General features: G+C 45.4%; 1 protein-coding gene across 1 annotated transcript in view; it reads right to left on the bottom strand.

Annotated features, from left to right (window-relative positions):
- limd2 (LIM domain containing 2) overlaps positions 1-21,634 on the bottom strand; it is a 45,841-nt gene that overhangs the window by 9,513 nt on the left and 14,694 nt on the right. The window contains exon 2 of the mRNA XM_052038931.1: positions 1,340-1,476. Within this exon, the coding sequence (XP_051894891.1) occupies positions 1,340-1,476 (137 nt within the window). The remainder of the gene's footprint in view (positions 1-1,339; positions 1,477-21,634) is intronic.

Below are 21,634 nucleotides of genomic sequence, written 5' to 3'. Positions count from 1 at the left end.
TGATATGAACATGATGGGCTGAATTGGTGCTACAATTACTATGGTTTCAATGACCTCCAAACATCGAATCCAAGTTGCTGGAGTTTCCTTATGGCCGTGTAGTGGTCAGTGTGCAGGAAGCAAAGGCAGTGCTTCAGACCACTGGACAAAGATATTTTTGGTCCAAGCATTCCTTCACTGGGAAAATGGAGGAATTTCCAACCCCCAACCAACATGGAGTCTCTGAGATTATCTGATCAGTGTTATTTTGCCATTGATTACCATTAACTTTAAAATAATTCCAAATGGAAAGTTCTGGTGCAAGTAACTGTTTCCCAGGAGAAGCCAAGGAGACAAGAGACGACTGCCGAATGCTGTTTATGGTCACAACTTTCCACAGTGAGCAATGAGAGGAGAGAAACCTACAGGAAGAGCTGCAAATGCAGTCTACTATGCTTAGTTACAGAGTGGCTGTGACCTTGGGTCTGGCAACAACTTGCCTCTCGTGCTTTCAGGAGGGAATTGTGGATCATGAAAGCGAATTGGGAGTGAAATAAAGAAAATTATTCAGGCAATAAAGATGATGAGGACGAACAAGGCTAAACCCTAAAGCTGCTCTATAAACATTATCTATTGATTCAGATACCTTCTCCCATTCTGAAAAATTCACAATCACTTTTCAAGCAGCAAGAATCCTGTAACATATTGGTATGAGACATTGGCGTGAGCTGGAGTTAACCCATTCAAAGCCTGAAGCCCTGGTGGCTGTGATTAGTTTCCTCAAAAGATTTTGTTTGTTTTTTTTTGGCTCCGGTCCTTTCTTGGAGGCATGAATATAGGTTCCTCACTAAAGCAGTTACTCTGTACTGTTATTGTTTTTACATGTACTGCATCAATGCACCCTGTACTGACTCAATGTAACTGCACTGGGTAATGAATTGACCTGTACGATTGGTTTGTAAGACAAGCTTTTCACTGTACCTCGGTACAAGTGACAATAATAAATCAAAACCAATAATGACCATGTATGAAACTAGACACAACAGATTGGTGAGCTGGTTGGTGACATTGATGAACTAGTTGGTGATGTTGGCATCATATCCTCAGAATTGTTGACCTTTGTGCACCTCTAGTCATAGCCACCTCCAGCTAGCTGTACTCACCTCAGTAACTGATGGAGTATGAGGCAAGTTCCAGTTGATGTAACTCAGCACAGACCAATAGTTAATTTGGAATGTTTCTGGTGTGATTTGTTCATCTACTTGCTGCTTAACTGTGCTGTTGGGGTTGGGGTGGGGCTGGTGGTGTGGGTTGTGATGCTGAATGCAAAATTTTACAAGAGTTTACTTTCATATCTCACCTCAGTTTAGCTTTGCAATGCTTACAGCAGAAACAGGTGGTGTGGAAAACAAACTTATCAGCAACCAGCCGTTCCATGGGATACACCGTTTTATTGCAGGAAGTGCAGAGTTCCTGCGGCGTGGTCCTCATAAATGCCTGGAGTGAAAAGTAAAGTACAGACACCTCGTTAGCCTGTGCCTTTGGGAAAACCAACACCAGTAGCAGAGACATGCACTGCTACAAGTTCCCGTGGAAAAATAGCTGTGATCAGTTGCACAACCCCCTGCAGTGAACTGAGACTTTGGTCAGAGTGCTGGAACAAAGGGTGGCTCCATCGTTCCACCGTGCAAACATGTGCTCACAGACAAAGCAGTCCATAGGTGGTGGTGGTACAAACACTGCACTGATTGAAGACCTGGATTATGCACTTCCTAATTAGTCACCCCCATCATGACCAATCTGAGAATCACACTGACTACTGCTGCTCTGAGATGCTCATCAATGTGGACCCTAACAGCAAGAAGTTGAATTCATTTAACAGATCTGTGGCTGCTGACTGGAAGAAGTGCTCTCTCTCACCCTCACCAACTGCAGGCAAGAATGGTACCAGGAGACACAAGAGACTGCAGATACTGGAATCTGGAGCAACAAACAAGATGCTGGAGGAACTCAGTGGGTCAGGCAGCATCCGTGGAAATGGACACTCTATGTCTCGAGTCAAGACCCTTCATCTGGACTGAAAGAGTAGAGGAGAGAGAGCCAGTATAATAAGGTGAGGGGAAGGGGTGGAGCAAACGCTGATGGATCCAGGTGAGGAGGGGTGATAGGCAGATGGAGGAGGGAAGAGTGGAAATAGCGACAGATGTTGGGAGGTGATAGGTGGGGGCAACAAAGAGCTGCAGATGATGGAATCCGATAGGGAAGGAAGGTGGAGCATGGAATATCTCCAGCATTTTCTGTTTCTATTTCAGATCTCCATTTTCTACAATATTTTGCTTGGTGATAATTCCGAGGTTCAATGAGAGTCATACGTACATCACTTCCAGAATCCACGGAGTGATGCCAAACTAGGGTATCAACATGTTCCTGCTGTTAGGAAGCAAAAATGTAATTCCTCCATCCGGAGTGGGGTGAGCAGATGGGAACAGTAGTGGGAGGGGACCCAGTGGAAGGAGTGTGTGGGTGATGGGGAGATGGAGTGGTGAAGGATGGTGCCAGGTTTCAGCTGACCGTCAGCATGAGTGTACACTCATCACTCCTATTGCTGGGCATGTGGTTCCCAACTGATAAGTTCCAACTGGTGTGGATGGAGGAATTACATTTTTGCTTCCTAACAGCAGGAACATGTTGATACCCTAGTTTGGCATCACTCCGTGGATTCTGGAAGTGATGTACGTATGACTCTCATTGAACCTCGGAATTATCACCAAGCAAAATATTGTAGAAAATGGAGATCTGAAATAGAAACAGAAAATGCTGGAGATATTCAGCAGGTCAGGCAGCATAAGATATTTATTTATTAGTCACATGTACATCAAACACACACAGTGAAATACATCTTTTTGCATTGCCTAGAATGTGCTGGGGGCAGCCGGCAAGTGTCACAAGTCTTCCAGTGCCAACATAGCATGCCCACAGCTCCTAACCTGTATGTCTTTGGAATGTGGGAGGAAACCGGAGCACCCGGAGGAAATCCACGCAGACACGGGGAGAACATACAAACTCCTTACAGGCAGCAGTAGGAATTGAACCCAAGTCATTGGCGCTGTAATAGCATTATGCTAACCGCTATGCTACCGTGTCGCCCACCTATAGATCTATGCACCTCCTTAGTGTAAAGGGGATAGATGGGATGGAGTTTGTTAGGTGTGTCCAGGAAGGATTCCTGACACAGTATGAGGACAGGCTGACTAGAGGAGAAGCCATTCTGGACCTGGTACTAGGCAATGAGCCTTATCAGGTTTTAGATCTATCAATGGGAGAGTATTTTGGAGACAGTGACCATAACTCCTTGAGCTTTAACATAGCCTTGGAGAGGGATAGGAACAGACAATATGGGAAAGTATTTAATTGGGGGAGGGGGAACTATGATGCTATTAGGCAGGAACTTGGGAGCGTAAATCGGGAACAGATGTTCTTGGGGAAGTGCATAGCAGAAATGTAGAGGTTGTTTAGGGATTACTTGCATGGGGTTCTGGATAGGTTTGTCCCACTGAGGCAGGGTAAGGATGGTAGAGTGAAGGAACCGTGGTTGACAAGAGTGGTAGAATATCTTGTCAAGAGGAAGAAAGAAGCTTACCTGAGGTTTAGAAAACATGGATCAGACAGGGCTCTGGAGAGTTATAAGGTAGCCAGGAAGGAGCTTAAGAATGGACTTAGGAGAGCTAGAAGGGGGCATGAGAAGTCCTTGGTGAGTAGGATCAAAGAAAACCCCAAGGCATTCTACACATATGTGAAGGACATCAGGATGACTAGAGTGAGGTTAGGACTGTATTGTGGAGGGTCGTGGCTGTCACGTGATAGCACTGCCCCCTACCTGGTTGGAAGACACACCACTGCCAATCAAGGTTTGGCCCTGCCCCACCCATCAGCGCAAACCTGACCATTGGCCTTTGTAATCAATTAGTCCTCGCTGGCACTGGGCCATTAGCCTTTGTAAATTACCTGAGCTGGACCCCCCAGCCCTCCAGCACTATAAAGAGTGCCACATGTGCTCAGCTGTCTCTCTTTGCTTCAAGGGCTCACCCTGCTTCACTCCAGGCCGAGCACCGTGAAACGGCGCTGGAGAAATCATTGGTGAGGTGTGCACTGTTAAAGGGTTGGGAGCATCTTAGTTAGCGTCCCTAGTAGCATAGAGCTGTGCCTGCACTGAGTCAAGGGGTGGTGGGTATCATATTGTTTTTCCTTGATTGTATGTAGTTAGTTTGTTGTGTGTGTGTGTGTGTGTGTGTATTTTACCCCCGTTGCAGTTTTCCCACGCTCGCTATAAACTGTGCGCGTGTGTGTTATCCCCGTTACCATTTTCCCATGTTTGTCTTTTGTAAATAAGTCATTTATTTCCAGACTGTGTTCAGAGTCCTTGCCTTCTGAGACCCCAAATCTGTTTCACAAGGACCAATCAGGGATAGAAGAGAAAGCATGTGCCTGGAGTCGGAAGAGGTAGGGCAGGTCATTAATGAATACTTTGCTTCAGTATTCACCACAGAGAGAGTGAGAGAGAGACCTTGATGTTTGTGAGGATGGCATACAACAGACTGATATGTTAGGGTATGTCGACATGAGGAAAGAGGATGTGCTGGAACTTTTGAAAAACATTAAGATAGATAAGTCACAGGGGCCAGAGGGGATATATCCAAGGCTGTTACGGGAAGCAAAGGAAGAGATTACTGCGCCTTTGGAGATGATCTTTGTGTCCTCACTGGCCACAGGAGTAGTGCCAGATGATTGGAGGGTGGCAAATGTTGTTCCTTTGTTTAAGAAAGGGCGTAGGGATAACCCTGGGAATTGCAGACCACTGAGTCTTACTTCAGTGGTGGGCAAATTACTGGAGAAGATTCTTAGAGACAGGATTTATGGGCATTTGGAGAAGTATAGGCTGATTAGGGACAGTCAGCATGATTTTGTGAGGGGCAGGTCATTGCTCACGAGCCTGATTGAATTCTTTGAGGATGTGACAAAGCACATTGAAGGTAGAGCAGTGGATGTGGTATACATGGATATTAGTAAGGCGCCGATAAGGTTCCTCATTGGAAGGCTCATTCAGAAAGTCAGGAGGCATGGGATCCAGGGAAACTTGGCTGTGTGGATTCAGAATTGTCTCGCTCATAGAAGACAGAGGGTGGTGGTAGATGGAGCATATTCTGCCTGGAGGTTGGTGACTAGTGGTGTTCTGCAGGTATCTGTTCTGGGACCCCTGCTCTTTGTGATTTTTATAAATGACTTGGATGAGGATGTGGAAGGGTGGGTTTGTAAGGTTGCTGATGAAACAAAGGTTGGTGGTATTGTGGATAGTGTAGAATGTTGCTGTAGATTACAACAGGATATTGATAGAATGCAGACCTGGGCTGAGAAGTGGCAGATGGAGTTCAAACCGGAAAAGTGTGAAGTGATACACTTCAGGAGATTGAATTTCAAGGCAGAATACAAGATTAATGGCAGGACTCTTAGCAGTGTGGAGGAACAGAGGGATCTTGGGGTCCACGTCCATAGATGGCCACCTCAAAGTTGCCATGTAGGTTGATAGGGTTGTTAAAAAGGCGTATGGTGTGTTGGCCTTCATTAGTCGAGGTATTGGGTTCAAGAGCCGCAAGGTAATGTTGCATCTCTATAGAACTCTGGTTAGACATCACTTGGATTATTGTGTTCAGTTCTGGTCGCCTCATTATAGGAAGGATGTGGAAGCTTTAGAGAGGGTGCAGAGGAGATTTACCAGGATGCTGCCTGGATTGGAGAGCATGTCTTATGAGGATAGGTTGAGTGAGTTGGGGCTTTTCTCTTTGGAGAGAAGGAGGATGAGTGGTGACTTGATAGAGGCATACAAGATGATAAGAAGCATAAATCAAGTGGACAGTCGGACCTTTTGCCAGGGCAACAATGGCTAACACGAGGGGGCATAATTTTAAGGTGATTGGAGGAAGATATAAGGGGGGGTGTCAGGGGTAAGATTTTTTACACAGAGAGTGGTGGGTGCATGGAATGCACTGCCGGCAGAGGTTGGGGGGTTGGGGGGGGGGGCAAGTACATTAGGGACATTTAAGAGACTCTAAGATAGACACATTGAATGATAGAGAAATGGAGGGCTATGTGGGAGGGAAGGGTTAGATAGATCTTAGAGCAGGATAAAATGTTGGCACAACATTGTGGGCTGAAGGGCCTGTACTGTGCTGTTATGTTCTATGGAGACATTGTGTTTCAGGTCAACGACCTTTCCTCAGAAATCAAGGCACGGTAGCGTAGCGGTTAGCGCAACGCTATTACAGCGCCAGCGATCGGGGTTCGATTCCCATCGCTGTCTGTAAGGAGTTTGTACGTTCTCCTGTGTCTATGTGGGTTTCCTCCGGGTGCTACGGTTTCCTTCCACATTCAAAAGACATACGGGTAGGTTAATTTGGGGGTTTAAAATGGGCGGCGTGGACTCGTTGGGCCGAAAGGGCCTGTTACCACGCTGTAAATAAAATTTTTAAAAAAATTTAAAAAGGCATTTCGAGCAAATCCAGAAAAAAGCAAATTTGAAGAACCGTGCACAACCAGTCCACCAGGAGAGGGCAGCCTTCCATCGTTTCCTGCCTGCCTGCCAGCCATCACACCCTGCGTCAGTCTGAGGATTTAACCAAATGACACCAGCAATACTGGATGTAGTGTGGAAAACCTGGAAAAGCTAGGAATTCCTGCTTAAGAACAGAGGCTAAGAGGAGATTGGGCTGAGGTGCTCAAAGTCATGAGAGAGTAAATAAGGAGAGGTTGTCAGAAGCATCATAAACCAGAGAACCCAAACTTCGGGTGATGGGGAAAAGAAGTAGAGACAACTTGAGGAAACTTAAAGCAAGAAACAAAGTGAATGTAATCAGGAATACACTAACTGATTGCTGGAAGCAGAAGCAAAAGTAACTTTCAAAATAGAACTGGTTAAATATTTGAAGGGGAAAATATCCACAGCTCTGGGGAGGGAATGCAGAGAGGGTTTAATTGGTTTGCTGTACTGAACAGTTGGTGTAGGCAGGAGGGGCTGCATGCCCCCCTCTGATGCTGTTTCAGTCTAGGGTTTCGAGTAGTTCAGCTTCACACTCCTCAGCTTCATTGCCAATGTCGCCTAAATCTGGAGTCAGCGCCCGGCATGAGACCAATGCAAAGCAAAAACTTGCAGATAAGGAAGACAGAGCTCTGATTTGCCTCAATCAGCTTGGACTTTGCCACTGGTTGTCCACTGGAGTTAGTGCAAAGATTGGAAGTGCTTTGCATCAATGCCAATCCTGTTGTGTAAATGAAACCACAGAATCATTTCACACAAAACACTGGAGGAGTTCAGCGGGTCAGGCAGCATCTATAGAGGGAAATGGACAGTTGACGTTTCGGGTCGAGACCTGTCACCTGGATTGGCTGGAGGACTCGCTTAGTTCCCTGGGCTCCCCGTCTACATTTGAGTGTTGTTTCAGATTCCACCACTTGCAGTCTCTCATGTCTCCACAGAATCATTTGCTGCGGAGATCCTCCAGGAAACCTTCCCTGTCAACTACCAGAATTTTGCCAGTTTATCTATGGTTCCTGCTGATCTTTCATCAAGAAAACTGTGGCCAATCAAGAACACCCTTCTCTGAACAAGTATCTAGTCACACAGAAACTTGCAGATCAACCAAGACTGGTATTGTTCACCACGAGTTCTTCATTTAATCCCACGTTGTGTAACCATTCTCTTAACTGAATATATGCAGTCTGCTTCACTAACTGTTGGCGGCAGAGAAATCCACATGGTTTCCAGCCCCTACATATCTTTTTTTTAAATATCCCTTTTTGTGTAATGATCTTAAAGTCTTGGTGCCCATTCTGTTTCAGTTACTCTCAAAATTGAATGTTGCTGATTTTATTCTATTTATGTTTGCACATTCTCCAGCTTTTCTTTGTGCCGGTCAGAAGCTCAAAACTGGCATCCAGCACCAGAATAATACCACTGGGACTGGAGCTCCAGTACATTGCGCAGTGAGAAGCAGATCTGCATTGTACGTGTGGCATTCCCCATCCAAGCCTTGACCTGGTGATGAGAGAAGTCTGGAACTCCCCTGGGCTCCCCGTCTACATTTTGCAACTGCCCACTTATAAAGCAGCACTAGTAACACTGTGTGCCCAGCCACTCAGGGTAGCGAGTAGCAGAAGGAACCAAGGGATGTAAACAGGAAATACAATCCAATTATAACCAGAGCATTTGGTGCAAACCTGACCTGCCTGCTAAATGGGGGAGAGAGTAAAACTACAGCTTGTTTCTGGTTGATGAGTTGGCTTGCTGTCACTGATATTGGTAACTACACAATGACTGCAGGTGATGTAATAGATTGTAACTATATATTCAATAAGTATTACTGTTGGCTCAGAGTGTGCTACATAGCCACAACGCAATAACTCTCAAACCGCAAGGGACTATATAATAGGCTGTGACCTATCCCTGCCAATTGCAATCTGATAACGCAGCGTGCAGTACTGTACCTTTTTTTGCTCTGTAAATCCATTAGGTCTCTTTATTCCCAGCTCCCTCACTTTTCCTCACTTCTGCAGTAACAGTAGCTGAGATGGTCACAGCATGTCTCCCAAACTATCAATCCCACACATCATAGGGAAACTGGGTCTACTGATTGTATTTATAATAAAAATATCAGGGTTATCTGGATTCCCAGGACTTCTAAGCAAAGCTTTGGGATGACATTTCATATTTACAAAGACAATTCAGCATCTTTGGATTGATTACTTACAACTTGGATGGAATGTTCTCACCTCAAGCTACAGACTAGATACAGCAACAGCAAAGGGATAATGACCAAAATGTGCTTGTTTTGTTGGTTGTAGATTAAATAATTGCAAAGGCCCCAGCGAGAATTCCCCTGCGAGTCTTTGAATTGTGTAATGGGCTGATGGAGCCCAAATACTGTCAGCCAGACTTTGTGCTCGAGTCTAGAAGTGGGACTTGAGCTGTCAGTCTTCTGACTCAGACAAGAAGCAAGTGTCTTATCTCTGAGCCGCAGCTGACATCAAGCTAAGAGTTTAATCCTATTGCCAGTTGCTGCCAAACATAGTTATGAAGCAAACATTTAAACAGTTCCTCCTTACAGCCAGGCTTGATGTAACATTTCTCAAAGTTAAAGCCAAGCTGTACAGGGCAGCCGGACTAATTAACCTGTTGGCTGGACCCGGCAATGATCAAAGCACATGGAGCTAAACTGGACTTGCCCTGTAAGTGAGGGCAAAAGTTACAGTGCATGATTAACCCAGCCCCGTTTGCAGAAGTGTCCAGTGGAATTTTCCAAGGGACTTGAACCACCCCAGAAATGTTCACCATGTTTCATTCATATGAAAATTGATTTTTGATTGCATCATGCTGAAGAACGGTGGTCTGCAATTAAATTTCCAGACAATGAAATCCTGTTCCTTCTGCTTTAATTTCTGTTAGAGAATCTATAATTTTTTTTAATGTGTCTTTTCCTAATTTGGCGTGGAACCAGTCACTGTTTCTGTGTTGGAAAATTTGGACAAGGCTTCAGAAGAAAGCCCTGTGTGAGATTGCAATTGGATAGCTCCACAGTACTAAACATTTAAGGCCTTGTGGCAGGCAGATAATGCCCCAAGGTACCCATCAGTGTTAGCCTCCAAGCTGACCCACCATCGTCCCCATAAGATTCCTCCGGGACAAACTGCTGCATAACCTTGCCTTCTGGAAGCTGGCACAACAACTACACTCCCACCCCCACCCCCCTCCCTCCACCTCCTCGGCCTGGTCTCATGCTGTTTAGGTTCTGCCTCTGAACTACCTGCTGAACATACATAAGGTGCAAGGACCTGAGCTGATCAGCACAAGTACCACATATTGTTTTATTCCTCTTCAGAAGCCTCAGGTTACAAGGCAAGAGACTTAGAGTTACAGCCCCAAGCCATTTCTGTCAGGACAGATAGACGTAAACAGGCTGTTTATGAAGAGTGGCCGTGTCTCTCGGGTTTACTGAGGCTCAGGCTGCCTTACAATTGTCATCGTTTGGTTGCTTTTTTTTTTGTTCAGCCTTATAGATCCAGCACAGAAATAGGCCATTTGGCCCAATGAGTCTGTGCCAACCATCAAGCATCTGTTTTTACACTAATCCTACCCTAACCCATTTCATTCCCCTACATTCCCAGGGCTGAGGAGACATTTCTTCAGTCAGAGGGTGGTGAATGCTGTGGAATTCATTAACACCCAGGGCTGTAGAGGCCAAGTCATTGAATATATTTCAGAAGGAGAGTGGTAAATTACTAGATGCAAAGGGTGTCGAGGGCTGTGGGGAGGGAGTGGGAATATGGTATCAGCCATGAACGTATTGAATGGCTGAACAGGTCTGGAGGGGCAAATGTCCCACTCCTGCTCCTGTCTTAACAGCATTCCATCGATCACCCTAAACACTCACTCCCTCCAGCAATGGCACACAGTGCCTGCAATCTGTACCGTCTACAAAATGCACCGCAGTTCCTCACCCAGGCTAGTCCAACAGCACCTCCTAGACCCGCAACCTCTACCATCAGGACCAACAGAGCGGCAGGCACAGGGGAACACCACCACCTGCAGGTTCCCCTCCAAATCACACGTCACTCTGACTGGGAAATACATCACTTTATTCATAAAAGAACTCCCTCCCAAAAACACAGTGGGAATGCCTTCAACAGAAGGACTGCAGTGGCAGCTCACTACCACCTCTCAAAGACAGTCAGAGTGGGACAATAATTATTGCCCTAATCAGTGATGCCCAGATTTTGAAGATTGAACACAAAAAAGCAACCACACAATGACAATTGCAAGGCAGTCTTGGCTAAGTAAACCCTAGAGACACAGCTACTTTTCATAAACAGCCTGTTTTTATCCCTCTACCCTGACAGAAATGCCTTGGGGCTGTAAACATCCAATCTGATGCTCGGAAATGAAGATCTGATGCCTGTTGTGAATTATGAGATAGCGCAATTCTGTGCCTCTGCTCCAGTGGGAGCCAGGCTGCCTGCTGTTGAAATGCTGCTCACTTGACAGGATGTGTGAGACAGAGAGGAAGTGAGGAGGCTTTGCACTCTTGCCCCAAGAGTTGGGCTTCTGCTTACTGTTCCCACTCCCCAAGAAGGATCGTCCTTTAAACCCCGCTTCTGATAGAGTAAAGCAATATTCACCCCCAGTGGCCAGTGCTCTGGGACCCAATCCTTAAATAAACACAGCTGAGCTGCCTAATAACTGGGCGATGCAAGGATTGGGTCAGGATTCCAGTATGGAAGAAGCAGATGGAAATGTTCCACAGAAAACACTCCTTGTGATGAGACCAGATCCAGATCAGCTATATAGAACATAGAACAGTACAGCACAATACAGGCCCTTCGGCCCACAATGTTGTGCTGACCTTTAAACCTCACCTAAGACTATCTAGCCCCTTCCTCCTACATATCCCTCTATTTTAAATTCCTCCATATGTCTATCTAGTAATCTCTTGAATTTGACCAATGTACCTGCCCCCACCACTGCCCCAAGCAGCACATTCCATGCCCCAACCACTCTCTGGGTAAAAAACCTTCCTCTGATATCTCCCTTGAACTTCCCACCCATTACGTTAAAGCCATGCCCTCTTGTATTGAGCATTGGTGCCCTGGGAAAGAGGCACTGGCTGTCCACTCTATCTATTCCTCTTAATATTTTATACACCTCTATCATGTGTCCTCTCATCCTCCTTCTCTCCAAAGAGTAAAGCCCTAGCTCGCTTAGTCTCTCCTCATAATGCATACTCTCTAAACCAGGCAGCATCCTAGTAAATCTCCTCTGCACCCTTTCCAATGCTTCCACATCCTTCCTATATGTGCTTTAATGTCTTGCAGTTGTCTACAACCATTTGATTCAGGACCAGAATTCCAATGCTTTAAATTATTTCTGGCTCCTTGTTGCTGTTGCTGAATCTTAGTTATATTCAGGAGGATCGGTATTCTGCCAGGCTAAGGTGACTGCTTCATCCAAACACCTCGGGCTGTACTGGAGTACGAAGGTGAATTCTCTGAGTCACCATGGGACTAATTTTCACCCTGTTGCTGGGCAGTAAAACTGATGATGTGGAGAACCCCATCATGGAGACCTCCCATCAGAATGAAAACCAGGCCATTTCAAAACGTGTCGAAAAACTGCACCTGTGTCGCAGAACCCTAACTAAATTGCAAAATGACATTTCAGAATGTTGCAATGTATCACTCAATGCTATCCTGTACCCTGCTCCCCTCCCAACCGTTGAGTAAAGTAATCACAGGATCCCGTACCACCAAAGGGGTCTAGTCCTTCTGTTGTGCTCCTTGCACTCACTATTCATTTAGCCCTCTCACCCCAAAGGTCCTTCTTCTGGGCTCTTGTAAAGTGAACTCTGATCCGTTCTACTGGATTTCACCAATCAAAGTCTGACAATTTTCATTTTATAGATTTACATGGGGCAGGCACTGTAGTGTAGCGGTTAGCATAACGCTTTACAGCCCCAGCAACCCAGGTTCAATTCCGGCTGCTGTCTGTAAGGAGTTTGTACATTCTCCCTGTGTCTGCGTGGGTTTCCTCCCACATTCCAAAGGCATACGGGTTAGGAAGTTGTGGGCATGCTATCTTGCTGCTAGAAGTGTGGTGACACTTGCGGGCTGCCCCCAGGACATTCTAGGCAAAAGATGCATTTCATGTGTTTCGATGTACGTGTGACTAATAAAGAAATCTTATCTTACTTGTAGGATTCTACTGTGTGGGTGTGTGAGTGTGTGAAAAAGAGAGAGAGAGAGATGGAGGGGCCATTGTCTCCAGCATATAGGCCAGATACAAAAGCTGACTAAAGGCTCACTGCCCACACTGTGGAGAGAGAAGTTGTCCAGACTCCCCTGGTGTCTCAGAAAGAAATTCTGCTCCACAGACACAAAGTGTGTCTGTTTTTTAGGGGAGTGTAGATGAGTCAGTAAGGAAGCATGATTCTGCTTTGTGCCAAAGCCCACAGTTACAGGAGTCACTGCTGGGATTTAGCTTCACTTTTAGTTGAGAGGTGGTTGGGTTGTTGGTGTGGCCCGATGATCATTGAGCCACTTGCCTTCCTGTTGCCCACTTGTTGCAGAAGCCTCTTCCTCAGCGTGCCTCGGGAGGGTGGGGTTCGGGGGCAGGTGGCGGGGTGGAAGCTCCCGGCCTTTGTACCTGGCTCACGGTGGGCAGCCTTCAACAGAGCAAGTCTCTGACCAATCCCAGTGTGTCTGCCTCAGTCTGGGACTCATAGGAGTGGGGTGACATTGATTAACATTGCCCGTATAATTATTTGCCTAAAATACCAGCAGAGGTAGTTTGTGCAAATGGTTAGATGAAGGCAGACACCAGCCCTAATTAATTTGAACGTTTTCTACACTTGTGCTTCCTCCCAGATGATCGATGTGGTAACCCCAGTGACATTCATCAGCGGGAGGGTGGGGGGGAGGGTGGTAGGTACAAAAGGCCAGTCCTGATACCACAAAGAGCACAGCCAAGAGATAGCATCATGGGTTTCCATGGCAGTTACCTGTAAAATACAGGAAGCAATGTTACCAGTGAGTGCTGGTCATGTGACCACCTTGTATATGGATCAACATCCAATGGTTCGAGCTGCACTGCAGGGTCACCTGCCCCGTGAACACCATTTGTGGACACGTTGTGGCCGCAACTTGCCAGTGAGTGATGGGCGGACATCAGGTTAAATGATCCAGCCCACTGTTCCTTGGGCACAGCACAGAGAAAGGAACAGTGAGCGCGATTACTGGCCACTTCTCCTGGACTGGATGCCAACAGGGAACCCCAATCATGAGGGACAGCTTGTGGGAGGGGATTGCCCAGATGTTGCCACAGGCTAGTTCTTTGCCAGCAGCTGGAATTATGGCCTTTTCCTAGAAGTTGTTGGACGGCTACAGGTTTTGGCCTGAGTCTGACCTCCATTTGCCCTGCACCAATCACCTGGGGAACTCACTGCACTGCAAAGTGCCCACAGAGTTCAACTGGTCAAGAGTAGCTCTGAGCCCTGTTACCAGCATCACAGGCAGTGTTGGCAAAGAGATGGTCCAACATATGTGATGAGTGGTGGGATGCAGAGTGTTGCAGACTCACTAGCCCTCCCAATCTCCAGCTTCCCCAGCCCTTCTCCGGACTTCTCCTGGGGGTGTGACCCCATGCCCCAGGCAAGCTTGACCTTGACCTTGGAGCCCTGGAGTAATGTAAACCAAGCTTCAGTTAGAGAGGCACAGATTAATCTGGGATAATCAGCAGGGAACTGAATAACTTGATTGAATTGTCTAAGCAGGTAAAAAGAAGGGTTGATGAGGGTAGTGTATTTGCATACATGCACTTTAGCTTTGGACAAGGTCCTGCACTGCAGGCTGGACTACAAAATGAAAGCCCACGGGATCCAAGATACAGTGGCAAATTGTTTTCAACATTGGCTCAGTGGAAGGAAGCAAAAGGTAATGGTTAACGGGTGTTTTTTGTGACTGGAAGGCTGTTAGCACTGAGCTTCAAAAGGGCTCAGTACTTGATCCTTGCTTGTGTGATACAAATGATCTTGACTTAAATGTAGGGAACTGGACGGAACACAGAGGTTTGCAGATGACACAAAAATTGGCCAGGAGGTTGTCATTGTGGAGGAAAGTGGTTTAGGCTGCAGGAAGACATGATGGTCTGGTCATTTGGGCAGAAGAGTGACGACTTCGGAGAAGTGTGAGAAAATGCGTTTGGAATGTAGCAGCGTAGCAAAAGAGTATACAGTGCTCTTGTGGAGGAATAGAGGGACCTGAGAATGTAGATTCTTAAAGGTAGTGGAGTATAAATGACGTGGTTAAAAAGGCATACAGGATAGCTAAGGCACTAACAAGGCAGGAACCCATTACCAAGCTCTGTGGAACCATATTACATACAACTTTCCAGTCATTAAAACTCCTGTTGATCATTATCTTTATTTTCTGTCACTTAGCCAATTTTTAATCAAATATGCAAATCTCCCTTACATCCCACAGAGTCTTACTTTCGTGACCAATCTGCCACATGACATTTTGATAACTGCTGTGCCAAAATCCATGCCACGTACATAAAATGCACTACCCTCAACTGCCTCCTCAGAAAATGTAATCTCTAGTCAGACACAACCGTCCCTTAACCATGCTCACTGTCAGGGACTAACCCTTGTATCTCTAAATGCTGATTTATACCATTCCTCAGAACTTGTTTCCAATAATTTAGGGCCATAGAATCACACAGCACAGAAACAGGCCCTTCAGCCCACCAAGTCCATGCTGATCATCAACTACCTGTATATACTAACCCCGTTTACCTTTGGCCTTCTTTATCTTGCGAATTTAAGTGCTTGTCTAGCTACTTCTTCAATGTTGTGAGCCTACCTGTTTCCAACGTCCCCTCAGGCAGTATGTTCCAGGTTCCACCCACTCACTGGGTGAAAATTCTCCTCAGATCCCCTCTAAATCTCCTACCCTTGCCCTAAACCTATGCCCTCTAGCTTTAGATAACTCTGTTACAGGGGACAGTTTCCCTTAGTCTGTATGCCCCTCTTGTATTTTTCCATCAGATTCCCCCTCAGTCTCCTCAGCTCCAGGGAAAACAAACCCAGTCTATCCAGCATCTGTAACTGAAATGCTCCATCCTCCAGTGCAGTCACCTCCTCCCTGTGGTGCGCTGACCAGAACTGCACGCAATGCTCCAGCTGTGGCCTCACCAATGTTTTATAATGTTGTACCATAACATCCCTGCTCTTATATTCTGTGTCCTGGCTACTGAAGGCAAGTATCCCTCAAGCCTCCTTCATCTACCTGTGATGCCAGCTTCAGGGATCCATGGACATGTACACCAAGATCCCTTTGTTTCTCAATAGTCCCTAGGGCCCCACCATTCATTGCCCACCACTAATGTTAGACTGAGTGGTCTGCACCCTTTCTCCTTTATTAAATAATGGTACTAGGTTAGCTGTCTTTTAAGCCTTCAGGGCCTAGTCAAAGAGGGCTAGAACACAAGAAAATAGCAGGAGTCAGCCACCTGGCTCCTCAAATGTGCTCCGCCATTCAATATAATCACGGCTGATCTACCCCAGTCTTCACCCCCTCCTCTGTTCCAGGTCCCCACAGCCCTCAATCTCCCAATCTTTCAAAAAATTATCAACGTCCACTTTAAATATTTCTAATGATCTGGTATCCACAGGTCTCTGGGACAGAGAATTCCAGAGATTCACCATCCTCTGTGAGAAGAAATTTCCACGTATCTCTATCTTAAATAACTGGCTCCTTAACTTGAAACCATGTCTCCTCATTTGAGATTCTCCCATGAGTGGAAACATCTCAACATCTACCCTGTTGTGACTCTTGAAGATTTTATATGTCACAATGAGGTCACCCTTCATTTTTCTAAACACCAAAGAATACAAACCCAACCTGTTTAGCCTCTCTTGTTCAGACAAGGAATTGGCCTGGTGTGTCTCCTTTGGATTGACACCAATGCTATTCTTAGGTAATTCTTGGGTAAGGGGACCAAAACTGTGTGCAGTACTCCAGGTGTGGCCTCACCAACATCCTGTAAAATTGAAACTAAACTTGCTTCTTTTTAAACTCGGCAGTAGGGACCAACATGCAATTTGCCTTCTTAACCACTTGCTGCACCTGCCTGTTAACTTTTTATGATTTTTTAATATGATTTTTTTTGCAGTACTAACAGCACTTTGACACTCATTCTGTCATCTTGGACGTTGCCCAATCGGATGAATATTTTCAGCAGTGTTTCTGTTTTTATTTCACAACCTTACGTTCTGAAATAGAACAGAAAAAAAATCTGCAGAGCTACCAGAAGAATAATTTCTAGAAATCTAATACATGTAAGAAGATTGTTCTGAGGCTTGAGCCCGTAACCACTCCCTGGCTGGGCTATCTATGGCACCAACCACACATTACCCAACCAAGCATGAGCAATCATTACTGCCTTGAGTACATTAAAGGAAGAAAATAAATGCTGCAATATTGGCCATACTGATCTCACTAGCAATTAACCAATTACCATTGCAGCTTCTGAATATCCAGTAATGATCTTCCATATACAACAATCAAGCCGCTTATAATCTACCCATCCTTGGGGTGACTGTGATGCAGAGTGCACCAGTTCTCAGACAAGGAAACAAAAAAAAATGCACATAAGGATCCGCTTTCAAGATGTCTGAAAGACATCATAGCCAATGAAGTACATTTGAAGCATAGTCACGTTTTTAATATGAGGAAGAAACACACAGCAAACAGCAGAGTAAACTTTCGGCAATGCTGGCTCAGGGATAGATATTGGTCAGGACACAAGTCAGAATTCCACTGCTCCTGTTCAAAAAGGGCTTTAGTTTAACATATAATAAATTATCAGCTTGGATGCACTGAAGGCAAAGTCAGGAGAGGAGATAGGAATTGAAGGATATGCTGATAGGGTTCGAAGAAAGAGTGTGAGGAGGCTTGTGCTGCATGAACAATGCATATATGTAGTGTTACATGTGCAGGTAATATCTCATCCAAAAGATGATTCAGTAGTGCGCTGGGGTGCCACCCTAGTCTTGTGCTTGTCCCCGGAGTAAGACTGGAGTCTATGGCTTCTGACACGGAAGCAAGACACCAGACCCTGGATCATTTTCAGTTAATGATGTTCCTTAGCACAGCAGTGAACACCTTGAACTGTGAACCACCATGGATGTCGTTAGTGGTTCTCAGTTCTGTGCAGAACTTACCACATATTAACCTTTCCGATACAAGGTAGGCACAAGCAATTGGCATTTCCCCACAGTGAGTGAGGATGAAGGATAAGATATCTTTATCAGTCACATGTACATCGAAACACACAGTGAAATGCACCTTTTGCATAGAGTGCTCTGGGGGCAGCCCGCAATTGTCGCCACGCTTCCGGCGCCAACGTAGCACGCACACAACTTCTTAACCCGTACGTCTTTGGAATGTGGGAGGAAACCGGAGCACCCGGAGGAAACGCACGCAGACACGGGGAGAACGTACAAACTCCTTACAGATAGCGGCCGGAATTGAACCCGGGTCGCTGGCGCTGTAATAGCGTTACGCTAACCGCTACACTACTGAGCCTGCCCCGAACTGGAGAAACTTCCACCTCCTATTATAGAGCACTTTATGGAGTAGCAATGATCATGACCTGGTACCTTCTCTCCAACCTCTGAAGCTTGTACGATTGATGGTGAAGAAAATTCACTTGACTTCCATCCAGCTATGTGACAATTAAAGACAGCAACACTGAGAAACAAAAGGAATAGCTTTAACCCAACTTGACCAGCAGAAGCAATCAATTATGTTACTTGTCAGTGAGGTCGAATGCTATTCTCAAATTCCAATCATAATCTGATCCCCTATATAGGGGAGAGTAGGACTACCAACTATGGTGAGGCATATCCCTCGAGGTTTCATCCCTCCCTAGCAACCCCACTCTCCCACATTGGTCATCACACATCCCTCTTTGTGACACACTGCCTTCCTGCACAAAGAGAGTGAGCAGTAACACTTTGTTACCTAACTTTATGATTCATGACTACCTGCCCTAAAACCACTTCCCCAAACCTCCACCCCCTCAACATCTCCAATATCATTCACAGAAATCTGGTGGGGTGGAGGGGGTGCAGAGGAAGCACATATTCTTTAGTGCCTCAATGATGACATGATGTTTCCTTGGTCTGCTCTTAGCGGTGTCCAGGAGATTCCAAAGTACACCTACTGTTCCAACCAAAAGTCTGCACAGAGGGACCGGCACAGCTTCACATCTGCAACACTGGTGAGGAGAGCACCAAATGAATGGACTTCCCTGCTGAAGAACCCATCCAAAAGCAGATGTGGCCCTAACCTCCATTGTAACCACTATCCAAGAATAAGGAGCGCACTCCTTCAGTTACAGAGGAAATTAACAATGTGTTAAAACAACTGCTTGACCTAAGCCTTCACCCAGTAGCGTAGATCAGCTAGATAACATATACATGTAATCATAAAAAATAAAATAAAAGTAAAATAACATAAGAATTTGCAACTTGACAATATTGAGGTTCCTGTTTGTCCTTTGCATATAGCCTCTTAAAGATCTGAACCTTAGTGTCAGCTATCCGATACTGATCACTGGTCGCTGAAAATGAGGCAGTTTTGTAGCAAGCTTTGTCTAGCATTCTCTTCAATTGCTGGTAAAATCCTGCATTCACCTTCATTAGAAGTTAACAATCAGGTGCTGAATTAAGTGTGTGGTATATACAGCATATCCAATACTGAATCCTGCCCCTCAGTACCAGAGCTGGAGTAATGAGTACAATATACATTCGTCACCTCCACTGACACCAGGCACATTGTTCAATACACAGGTTGTACATCAGCCCCCCTGCACAGTATGACAATCACAAAACATAAAGATGGCCACTCAGAAAGGATCACAGGAAGCATTTCTATGCAAGAACACAAGTAGTAGTAAAAATCCATTATATGTTCACACAAAATGGCTTGCTTCTGTCCTGTGATAACACTTCAAATAACGGTTGGCAATGTTTTCTGTTCAGTCTCCAGACTTCCCAAAACTCTCACATGGGAACAAGAGGTGAAGCTAAAGATTAAATAAAACAGAGATGGAGCTAAAGACACACCTGAACAAAACGATGCAAGTCAACCATCATCAGCTCACTTTCCAGCTGTAAGCTGACATTGAATCAAACTCAAAAGAAATTAAAATAGACACAATGAGAGGGTACAGAGACATTGTTGTGCCATTCAGTTAAACTATGGTTGGTCAATAACTCAACTCCATCCACCCATTTTTGATATTCATGAACATCGCACCAAGTTTCTGCAGGACTTACCCCAGTAAATCTAAAAGGCGGCCAATGTTGTTTCGACCAGTGGAGCCGGCAGTCTGATGATGACCATTGTAAATGAAGCCCAAAGCACATTAAAGTTGCACTTACTAATCAATTATGCAGAACTGCACCAAACTCATTAAACCTACCTCTGCAAACATAATAAATTTGATAGGTTTAATGCTTTACCACTAACTAAACTAAACAACTTTAAAAAAGTATTACTTTAAATTAATTATTGATAACATAAGCACACACTTACCGCAAGTTTGCAATCATTCTGATTACCCACTTATCACAGTGTGGAAAGATTCACCATAATACAGGCAGCCTGTTCCAAAAGGAACAAGGCATGTATTGTGCTGTACTTTCTATGATATGATATGATATGATATGATTTAAGAGAATCATACTGGTACTTCTTCCTTGAGGAGCAGAAATGAACACGGTTATGAACTATTTGGAGCTGTCATTCAGAAGAGACTTTAAATCAATGCCGAACTGACATTTCAAGTTAGACCTAAAGACTCGCTGAAGCCATCTGACAAAGAGCAGAGGAGTTCCCTCCCTGTTTACTGCACTAGCATTTCTCCCCTGGCCAACATAGAACAGTACACCACAGGAACAGGCCCGTTGGCCCATGATGTTGTGCTGAACTAATCAAACTAGTCATTAAATGCCTAACTAAACTTATCCTTCTGCCTACACAATGTCCATATCCTTCCATCTCCTGCACATTCATCTGCCTATCTAAGAGCTTCTTGAATGCCTCTATCATATCTGCTTCCACCACCATCCCTGGCAGCACATTCCAGGCACCCACCACTCTGTGTGTAAAAAACTTGCCCCGTACATCTCCTTTGAACTTACCACTGCTCACCTTAAATGCATGCCCTCTGGTATTAAGCCATGGGAAAAAGATACTAGCTGTCTATCTATGCCTCTCATAATCTTATAAATTTCTATCAGGTCTCCCCTCAGCCTCTGCCGCTCCAGAGAAAACAACCCAAGTTTGTCCAACCTCTCCTTATAACACATGCCCTTTAATCCAGGCAGCATCCTGGGAAACCTTTTCTGCACGCTCTCCAAAGCCTCCACATCTCTCCTATAATGGGGTGACCAGAATTGAATGCAATACTCCAGATGTGGCCTAACCAGAGTTTTATAAAGCTGCAACATAACTTCCTAACTCTTGAACACAGTGCCTTGACTGATAAAGGCAAACATGCCATACGCCTTCTTTACTGCCCTATCAACCTGTGCAGCCACTTTCAGGGAGCTATGGACCTGGACCCCAAGATCCCTCTGTCTTGCCATTAACAGTGTACTGTTCCTTTACATTTGATCTCCCAAAGTGCAACACCTTGCATTTGGCCGGGTTAAACTCCATCTGCCATTTCTCCGCCTATATCTGTAACTGATCGATATTCTGCTGTATCCTTTGGCAGTCTTCTACACTATCCACAACACTGCCAATCTCGGTATTGCCTGTGAACTTACTTTCCTTACACTAGACTCCAAAATGCTCCCGTGACCGTAATGCACCGTGCATCATGAGTGGAAGCTTTCTTTCTGTTCCTTGGGTAAGAACGTGTGCATTTTACACCTATTGACCCAGGAGCAGAGGAAGGAGAATGGAAGATAATGAGTTGTTCCTGATCCTGGTTTCACCTGACAGTCACAGAGTAGTGCTCTGACAACGGGGCTCAGGGCTA

Source organism: Pristis pectinata, chromosome 25, assembly GCF_009764475.1.
Source record: "Pristis pectinata isolate sPriPec2 chromosome 25, sPriPec2.1.pri, whole genome shotgun sequence".
Classification (NCBI taxonomy): domain Eukaryota; kingdom Metazoa; phylum Chordata; class Chondrichthyes; order Rhinopristiformes; family Pristidae; genus Pristis; species Pristis pectinata.
This window is presented reverse-complemented; position numbering and strand designations above follow the sequence as displayed.